General features: G+C 39.5%; 1 protein-coding gene across 1 annotated transcript; it reads left to right on the top strand.

The window, feature by feature from the left end:
* The first annotated feature begins 373 nt into the window (after window positions 1–373).
* LOC123044732 (transmembrane E3 ubiquitin-protein ligase FLY1) lies at window positions 374–6,438 on the top strand. Its single transcript, XM_044467574.1, has 14 exons — window positions 374–809; window positions 1,346–1,415; window positions 2,110–2,237; window positions 2,407–2,522; window positions 3,337–3,397; window positions 3,640–3,703; window positions 3,786–3,863; window positions 4,021–4,178; window positions 4,272–4,331; window positions 4,423–4,516; window positions 5,029–5,196; window positions 5,441–5,769; window positions 5,993–6,109; window positions 6,185–6,438. Exons 1-14 carry the CDS (start codon window positions 657–659, stop codon window positions 6,284–6,286), a joined length of 1,698 nt encoding a protein of 565 aa, XP_044323509.1. The 5' UTR covers window positions 374–656; the 3' UTR covers window positions 6,287–6,438.
* Window positions 6,439–9,610: the final 3,172 nt, after the last annotated feature.

Raw genomic sequence — 9,610 nt, 5'->3', positions numbered from 1 at the left:
TGAGGAAATTTGAATTTCTAGACTAATCCATGTACATTTGGTACCCCTCGAAGAAAAAAGAAATCCATGAACATTTGGTGACTAGCATTGGACGACTAAAAGTGTTCAAACCGTTTGATTCAGACATTACAGATTTTGTGGAGACGCTGAGCTGCTTCAGAGTGCAGGCCAGGGCTCCTCTGTTTTTTCTTCTTGTTGTTGAGAAAAGGCTCCTCTGGGGTTGAGAGTGACTGACCAGTCGGCCGGCCCAGAGCCCCCCCCCCCCCCCCCCCACCACCACCACCACCACACACACACACACACGGCAGCGATTTGTCTCAAAAAAAAAAAAACACACACGGCAGCGATTCCATTCCCCACCCCACCAGCAAAAGCGTTGCTTGGTGTCCGCCGAAACAAAAGTCGCCGTCGCCTCGCCTTCGCCGTCATCTCCTACGCCCCGCCCGTTTGACTCCCTCCATCTCCTTCCGTTCCCCTCTCCCTTTCCTTTCCTTCCCTTCCCTTCGTCTCCTAGGTTTAGCGCCCCACGCGAACCCCACCGTACCAACCCACCAGCGGGCGTCCCTCCCGCAGCGGTTGCTCTGTCGGCTTCCTGCTGCCCCCCGCTCCCTTCATGGTGGCCGCCCAATCGTGAGGCTGCGCTAAACGATCAGAAGATGAGGCGCTCTGCCGCTGTGCTGAGGGTCGCTGTGGTGGGCCTGTTGGTGCTCGGCCTCGCCCTCCCTCCCCTGGCCGCGGCGCTGCGGCCTCTCAGGGAGCGCGTCGCCTTCGCCGGAGCCGCGGCCTCCTCCGGATCGTGGGCCGATGAGGTCAGGCGCTGTTTGATTGTTTAGACTTCCAAGTTTTCCCCCATTTTCTCTAGTCAAGGGTTTTATGCTAATTTGGTCCTCCAGGTAGAGCAATTGGAAAGAGGAAATTTATTTTGGGCTTAATTTTGTGTTCGTTGGTGTAAATTTTTGTGGTGCGCTATACTCGTGCTTATACTGAACTTATAACTTAATAGTCGTGCAACAGCAACGCGTGCTTTTAGTTCGGATTCCAACTAGACCTTTTCACTCCAGATTGTCATTTTAATTGGATGCCCTGCATGTTCTATTGACTGTACCTTTTCACCAAGTAATGGTGGGAGTTAAAGTCTGGCATGCATGGCTTACACTGCGGTCTTGATGCTTCAGTCTATTAGACAGTAGCAAATACTGATACAACAAGCCAGGAATAGCGACTTCCGCGGGTTCTATTCACTTTACGATGTTAGGGTTTACCAGCATCCACTTATATAGAACTATGAATTCTGGTTGCATGTATGGAACTCACCTTAATGCTCATCATCGCTACATTTACGCAGCATGCATTCTACAAGAGGGATGATAATGACATGAGCCCATATTCATGGAATATTACAGGAACATATAAAGGTACTCCCTCCTTTCACAAATATAAGATGTTCTAACTTTTTTCTGAATCAGATGTATATAGACACGTTTTATTGTGTCTGTTCACTCATTTCAGTCCATATTGAAATATCCAAAACATCTTATATTTGCATTTGACCTGCTGGTTGGTCTGAGTTTTGTATCCCAGCAGGCTATAGTGTTAGCTTGTCTTTTGTTTGATAACTTTGTGTTGCCACTGGTCCACTGCACAATTACATTAGGATGTGTAGCGTCCTTAAGGTCTTGAGGTATTAATATCCTATGTACAATGTGGGGCTGTAGGCAAATCTTGTGAGGATTGCACTTAATTCCTTAAGTTAAGTATGTTGTGCCAATTTTACACGTTCAGTGCTATCGAATTTTTTCTTTCGACGCTAAAACTAAGCTTGTTTCTTCGACCCGCGTCATACAACTTGGTGGTGTCTTATCCTCACTGCAGTTGGTTTGTTTAATACAGATGTTGAATTATGACATACGCAACAGATAAAGGATAATGGTAGATTGTATTTCCCTCCATGCCACATTCATAGATTTGTTTTGGTAACCTCAATCAAATGCTCACGTGACACTTTTTCCATTTCTCATTACCCTCATTTGTTTTGTTATGTATAGGATGCTACTACTTACTTAACTGTCTGTGTGGTTTATGTACTAATGCCACCATTTTATGGTTCAGGAAGTTGGAGCTTTGCTGGTTCTACAAATGGTTCTTCTAGGTTTCTTGAGTTCGTGACATCTAAAGGTGACTCGGTTTTGGAATTACTGAGTACACCAACAAAGATAAGCGGGGTACACTATGTTCAGGTAAAGGAAGATCCTTATGCCTTATGTTAGCACGTGAAGACAATGTGTTTTTGTGTATGATGAGTCATATTTAACTGTAATCATGGAAATTATTGCGATGTTGACCTCTTTCCTATGCATGCTCTACTGATCATTTTGCTTACCGTGATGTGATAACTATTGTTGACAGGGAACAATAACATTCCATGATGTTATTGACAAATCTCATGATTGTGGAGTTGCTCAAATAAGATTAGAAGGCGTGTATATATGGCCTTTTAGACAACTTCGTATGGTGGCAAACAGGTATATGTTCAACTTTATTGTATTATTTTTTGTCATAACTAAGAGGCTTTATTTTTCTTTTGTGAGAGCTAAGATACTTTGTTTGACTTTTGGTTCTCCTACCTTGGCATTATTAGTATATGCTACTAATTGCATCTACCTTAAACATCTAGGGCAACAAACTCTAATAATAAAAATAGCACTCCAGCAAAAAGACATATTTATTCTACTCTGCCCTCTAAGGACATTTGCCTGTTTCCTGAATGTAAACCTTGGTCAACAGTCAACAACCATCCTTTGCTAGCAAGTGCGGACCTCACAGACTTTTTCTCCAAGTTCCAGGTCTCCTGGCCCATTGCCTAGTGCTCGCTGTATGTTCTGTAACAATTTCACAAATCATGATTCTTTTGTGTACATATATCAAGTTCAGTGACTCCCATGATACTTATGTCATGCTCTCTCCATCCCAAAATAAAAGTTAGTACAAAGTTGAGTCACTTATTTTGGGACGGAGGGAGTACATATTTTCGTGTCAAGTTTACGGCGTGCAAGCTTAATTACCTTAACTACTGTGAGTTAATGATTACCAGGTTACCCGTCAGATCCTCTTTTTTGTGTGCTATTTTTTGCATAACTGAATGCTTGTAATTAAGTACTGCATTCTAGAGGCTCTTTAGTTACGACAAGGGAGGTGATGTTCCATTGTTCATGGCATTTTATTATTGGAGTATTATAGTATTATGTAGTGGTATGCGAACATAGTCATATGAGTGTAGGCAGTTTGTAGATCATCTTTTCCCCATACTATCTAACACAGTTGTATTGATATTTTTAGCGGTGCAGATGGTGAACCGCTTCAAGAAGAGGATTACTTCTTGTCAAATCCATACCATCTGGTAAGCAGATGAATTTTCCTTGTTTTATCGATGGTTACTGCATTCCACATTCCACTTACTAGCTATCTTTTGATGTCAATATAGTGCTATGCCATTTACGTTCATAAAAATTATAACCGAGCCATTTTAAAAGTTATTAACATTATTATGAAGTAAGTCTTGCCTGCTAACTACAGTAATAAGACCCCTTTCAAAATTAATGAACATGATGCTATATATTTGAACTTCCTATTTTTTAACAGCTGCGGATTTTCTCCTCTCAAGTTTTCCAAGATTCTTCTGAAGAGAAGAACCGAAGGAAGAACTGTAAGATTTTATTTCTACACTGAATATTCCCTAGCTACAAATGTGGATGTGACCTTGATGTTTGCTACTTCTTCCGTCTCAGCTCTCACACATGACATGGAGAAACACTGTAACATAGAAATAGCCGCTAAAGTGGTCCGGGTGTCATCTAACCAAAATGGTACTGAATTTTCTTATGGTATTGCTAAATTCATTTGCCACTGGTAATTTATTTTCACGAAGTTCTATGTCTGCATATTTTAAATTTTCTCATAATCCAACGATATTGAGATACTAAGTGCGTGAGTAATAAATAATTAAATACTTATTATAATTAGAGGGAGAGCATGAGAAGTACCGCTTGGAGGGCTTGATGGAAAGTCCATCAGTGGATGATGATGGAGAATGCTTCTCATCTATCTTACTAAATTCAACATCGCTGAATGTTGAAGCTTATTACAACAAAGCAGTTAACTATACACTGATGGTCACTTTTGTATCCTTGGTGGCTGTTTGACTTAAATTCATGTTTTTGTTCAATCCTATCTGGTCTCTTCTCTCTGTCAATTCCTTAACTGGCATACTATAGATCTCTTTTCTCCAAGTTTTGCTGCTTATTAGACAAATGGAACACAGCAACACCCAGTCAGTAAGTATTTTCCCTTTTTGTGATCATTTTTTAGCAACACTAATGTCCTCTTGCTCTACATGATTTACAATCCTATCGTTATTGCTCATAGGGAGCTGCTAAGGTGTCTATTATTATGATTGGGCAACAAGCTATCATGGATGCATATCTTTGTCTACTGCATCTGACTGCTGGAATATTGGTTGGTGAGTCTTATACTCGTGTCATATCAAATTTGTTCGCTTTTTTTGTTGTCCATGTTTTCTGCTGCTAGTGTACGAACTCTTCGGTGGTAAAATAGGAATTTAGACACAAGACACTGACAAGTGGGCGCTGGTGTCTCCTGTTACATATATCCTGATTTCCTGATGTAAATCTGAGCTAAAAGCAAATAGTGTGCATGCTATGATAATACACTACTTACAAGTAAATATTGCGTAAAGAGATTTTGCTCATGGGATTTTTAAAAGACATACCCATTGCCCAATAGGATGGGTCTGTGAAGTTTGCTAAATGCTAAGCGTCACTGGTCAGTGAAGTATTGTCAACACTACAAAAGATTTATTTGTTCTTCAGTTTTCTCACCTGCAAAGCTATTATGAACTATTGAATCTTGAATTGTATGCGGCTTATTTTCTTTAAAATCATGTCATAATTATGTTTTTTTGAATATCGTGCCATCTCTAACATTTTCATCACATGGTTTAACTTTCTACAGAGTCACTCTTTAATGCCTTTGCAACAGCTGCCTTCTTCAAATTCGTTGTTTTTTCTATTTTTGAGATGAGGTATCTTCTTGCTATATGGAAAGCAAGTAGACCATTGAACAGTGGAGAAGGTTGGGAAATAATGAGGCGGGAACTTTCTGTTCTTTACAGCCGCTTTTGTAAGTTCTAAATATCATCTGGTTTCTTCATGCTTTCTTAAGAATTGCAGTGGTAGGCCAACCTCTTGCAGTTAACATCGATTGTTCAGGTGTAAAAGAAAAGCACAATCACACGATTACTGCCATATATTAGTAGAGTTAAAATGGCTCATTTAATGACAATTTTTTTTGCATGTCCACACCAGTTCTAAACTTTTCTTTTACCAAGTATTAAGGCATTCCTTGCTTTGCTTTGTTTCTGCAGACGGCATTCTTTTGGGAGGAATCCTTCTCATGTATGAGTTGCACAATTTTTTGCGCCCGCTTCTTTTCCTGATGTACTCCTTTTGGATTCCTCAAATTGTCACGAATGTGATCCGGGATACAAGAAAACCGCTGCACCCCCAGTATATTTTAGGCATGACTGCTACCCGGGTCGCCATCCCGCTATATATATTTGGTTGTCCTAGCAACTTCATGCGCATTGAGCCCGACAAGAAATGGTGCATAGCTGTGACAACATTCATGGGTATCCAAGCAGCTGTGCTGCTGCTCCAGCACTATCTTGGTTCTCGCTGCTTTATTCCTCGCCAGGTATACTACTGTGATAATACCCTAACACATTCACTCCGTACTGTTGCATTCGAGGTGCATTGTAGTTGTCATTCATGTAGCTGTTTTTGTCTCTCAAAAGGTTTTATAGCTGCCACTGTTGATATATTTTAAGCTTCAGTTAATTCAATTCTCAGAGTATGTTGGCAATTCATTTTTAGTATCACAACATAATTATTTATCCTTTTATGGCTGCAATCTCCAGATCCTCCCTGAGAAATACTGTTACCACAGGAAGGTAGAGGATAGCACAAATCAGCCCATTGATTGTGTAATCTGCATGACTGCAATTGATCTCTCCCAGAGAACAAGTGAATACATGGTAATTGTGAAATCTCTTGTTCTGTGACGTCATAGACATGCATAATTAAGTAGTGCTCACTGTCTCTTGTTGTAGGTGGCACCGTGCGAGCATATATTCCACTCGGGCTGTTTACAACGCTGGATGGACATCAAGATGGAGTGCCCAACTTGCAGGCGCTCTCTACCACCAGCTTAGAGGAACAATCCTTTGTACAATATATAGTTGACAAGAAGTAGGTAGCCCAGCCAAAGTGCCTATATCTCAGCTCGAGCTCAGATGCGACCTTAATCTTCCCCATGTATACTGGCCGGTATAAATATTGTATTTGAAACCACTTTTCTGACCCATGGAGACCCTTTCTCCCCAGCACGGCGCGACTATTCCTTGTGTTCAGCGAGACAGGAGCGACCCCTCGCTAAAGGCAAACGCCACTTGGGCGGGCCCACGCGTGTGGGATACACCAGCCTGTTCCCTGTTTTGTTTTTTCACGTTTTTTGTTTCTGCTTTTTGCTTTTTCTACATTTGTTTATAATTTAAAATATTCTCTCTCTCTCTCTCTCTCTCTCTCTATATATATATATATATATATATATATATATATATAACCAAAAACACATTTCAAAAATGTTGAATGAGTATTTGAAGAACGTTGAATAAATATTAAAAAATGTGGTGGAACAAGTATTTGAAAAATGTTGAACAATTATTTAAAAATATTGATTGAGTACTAAAAATGTTAAACAACTATTTAGAAAAAGCTGAAGAAATAAGTATTTAAAATGTTGAACAAGTATTTGAAAAATGTTGAATAAGTATTAAAAAATGTTGAACAACTATTTGAAAAAATATTGAGTAAGTATTTGAAAAATGTTGAACGATTATTTGAAAAATGTTGAATAAGTATTTGAAAAAAATGTTGATCTTGTATAAAAGAATGTAGAATGAAAAAAAAAACCTAAAAAATAAAAAAGTCTGAGAAGAAAAAAGAAATAAAAAAAGAAAAAAAGAGAAAAACCGGCTCAGATCGTCTCTAGTAGATCACAATCTTGGTACTAACCAGTAACCGGAAGTTGGCGCAGTTATTAGCAGCGATGTTGTTCTCCCGCGCGACCAAGGTTCGATTCACCTTAAGTGCCAGGGAGGTTAAACTGGCGCTCAAACGCACCCCCGCGTGGGCCGGCCCACTGTGGAGGCAATCGCTCGATCGGAAAGAGCTCCAGTTTTCCCGGTTCTTTGGTCGTGGTTGGCCCGTTGACCGTTGACTTTTTATGATTTTCTTGCAAATATTATATAGATGATCGCGAAATTCGAAAAAACTCCTGGGTAAAAGGTTCATGATTCAAAAAAGGTCGCCCATTTCTATAAATAAAAATCATTTGAAAAAGTTAAACCAATTTGATTGTTTTTTAAGAATTTTTGTATTTTTTTAAAAAAATCATGGATTTAGCATTTTTTTTGTAATTTGGAATAATTTCAACAACAACAAAGTCTTTTAGTCCCAAACAAGTTGGGTAGGCTAGAGGTGAAACCCATAAGATCTTGCAACCAACTAATGATTTGGGTAGATGGATAACAAGCTTCCACACATCGCTGCGCATGGCTAGTTCTTTGGTGATACATCAGTCCTTCAGATATTTTTTACGAACTTCTCGCATATCAAGTTCGGTTATCCGACTTCTCTTGATATTATTTGTCTGTTATGCACTGGAGCTTTTGGAGGCCTGCGCTGAATATGCCCAAACCATCTTAGACGATGTTGGACAAGCTTCTCTCAATCGGTGCTACCCCAACTCTATCTCGTGTATCATCATTCCGGATCCGGTCCTTTATGTGGCCACACATCCATCTCAACATGCGCATCTCCGCCACACCTAATTGTTGAACATGTCACATTTTAGCCAGCCAACACTCAACGCCATACAACATTGCGGGTCGGATCGCCTTCCCGTAGAACATGTCTTTTAGTTTTTGTGGTACTCTCTTGTCACAAAGAACGATGGAAGCTTGGTGCCACTTCATCCATTCGACTTTGATTCGATGGTTCACATCTTCATCGATATCCCCATCCTTCTGCAACATAGACTCCAAATATCAAAAAGTATACTTCTGAGGCACCACCTGCCCATCAGGATAACCTCCTCTTCCTCGTGTATTCGGTTTTAGTTCTACCAAGTCTAAAACTATTTGATTCGATGGTTTGTCTCCAAAACTCTAACTTCCTATTAACCTCATCCGACTATCATCGACTATCACCACATCATCCATAAAAGAGCATACACCATAGGATATCTCCTTGTATACCCCTTGTGACCTCATTCATCACACAAAGCAAAAAAATAAGGGCTCAAAGCCGACCCATGGTGCAATCCTATTTTAATCTGAAAGTCATTACTATCGCCATCACTTGTTCGAACACTTGTCACAACATTATCGTACATGTCCTTGATGAGGATAATGTACATTGCTGAGACTTTGTGTTTCTCCAAGGCCCACCACATGACATTCCGCGGTATATTATCGTAGGCTTTCTCCAAGTCAGTGAACACGATATGCAAGTTCTTTTGCTCTCTGTGTATCCCCATAAGTTGTCATATCAAGAAAATGGCTTCTATGATCAACCTCCCAAGCATGAAACAAAACTGATTTTTGATCATGCTTGCCATTCTTCTTAAGCGGCGCTCAATGACTCTCTCACATAGCTTCATTGTATGGCTTATCAGTTTAATTTCATGGTAATTATTACAACTCTGAACATCATCTTGTTTTTGAAGATTGATACTAATATATTCCGTCTCCGTTCTTTTGTTTCACCAAAAACTGAGGTTGAAAAGTCTAGTTAGCCATACCATCTTTGAAAATCAAAAAAAGGATCCCGATAAATTCCGTACGTTCGGATTTTAAGCATTTCATCCTGAACATTTTTTCATGGCAATTTTAATTGACGTGAGGTGGCAACTTTAGTTGTCAAGACAGGGCAACTTTGTCCCAGTTTGTTTTTTTAGAAAATTGCCATGATTACCAACCTCGCATTAACTAAACTTGTCATGAAAAAACTTCGGATTTCCATGCTTAAAATCTGAACATTTGGGATTATTATTTCTGAAAAAATTATGAATTTGAAAAAAAATCATAAATATTTTAAAACAGTTCAAAATGTAAAAAAATCATGAAATTTAAAAATAAAATAAAAGGTTCACAAATATGAAACAACGATTCTTATTTGCCGCATAGGTCGCAGTCACCTTGGCGAAAACGGCACAGCGGGTGTCAAATAGGATTGGGGCGTGAGAAGGTAAAAATGGTGATTCAACGCATGCCCTCCGTGCACCCTCTCCTGAGGCATGCCCTTCGTACGGGCCGGCCCATTATGTTTTTTTCATCAGAACATTTCTTTCTTTTTCCTTTCTTTTTTTCTTTTTTTTTCTTTTTCCCTTTTCCTTTCTGTTTTATTTATTTTTCATTTTCGTTTTATTTATCATTTTTTCATGTTTGTTTTTAATTTATTTTTTAATTTTGTGA

Source organism: Triticum aestivum, chromosome 2B (genome assembly GCF_018294505.1).
Source record: "Triticum aestivum cultivar Chinese Spring chromosome 2B, IWGSC CS RefSeq v2.1, whole genome shotgun sequence".
Lineage (NCBI taxonomy): Eukaryota > Viridiplantae > Streptophyta > Magnoliopsida > Poales > Poaceae > Triticum > Triticum aestivum.
The sequence above is the reverse complement of the archived record's forward strand: the minus strand, read 5'-3'. Positions and strand labels throughout refer to the sequence as shown.

Excerpts from the sequence above, each read along its gene's own strand:
- LOC123044732 (XM_044467574.1), top strand. The coding sequence starts at position 657 with ATGAGGCGCTCTGCCGCTGTGCTGAGGGTCGCTGTGGTGGGCCTGTTG. Across the intron at positions 4,179-4,271 it reads ATACACTGATGGTCACTTTT|ATCTCTTTTCTCCAAGTTTT; the intron begins GTATCCTTGGTG and ends GGCATACTATAG. Across the intron at positions 6,110-6,184 it reads AGAGAACAAGTGAATACATG|GTGGCACCGTGCGAGCATAT; the intron begins GTAATTGTGAAA and ends CTCTTGTTGTAG.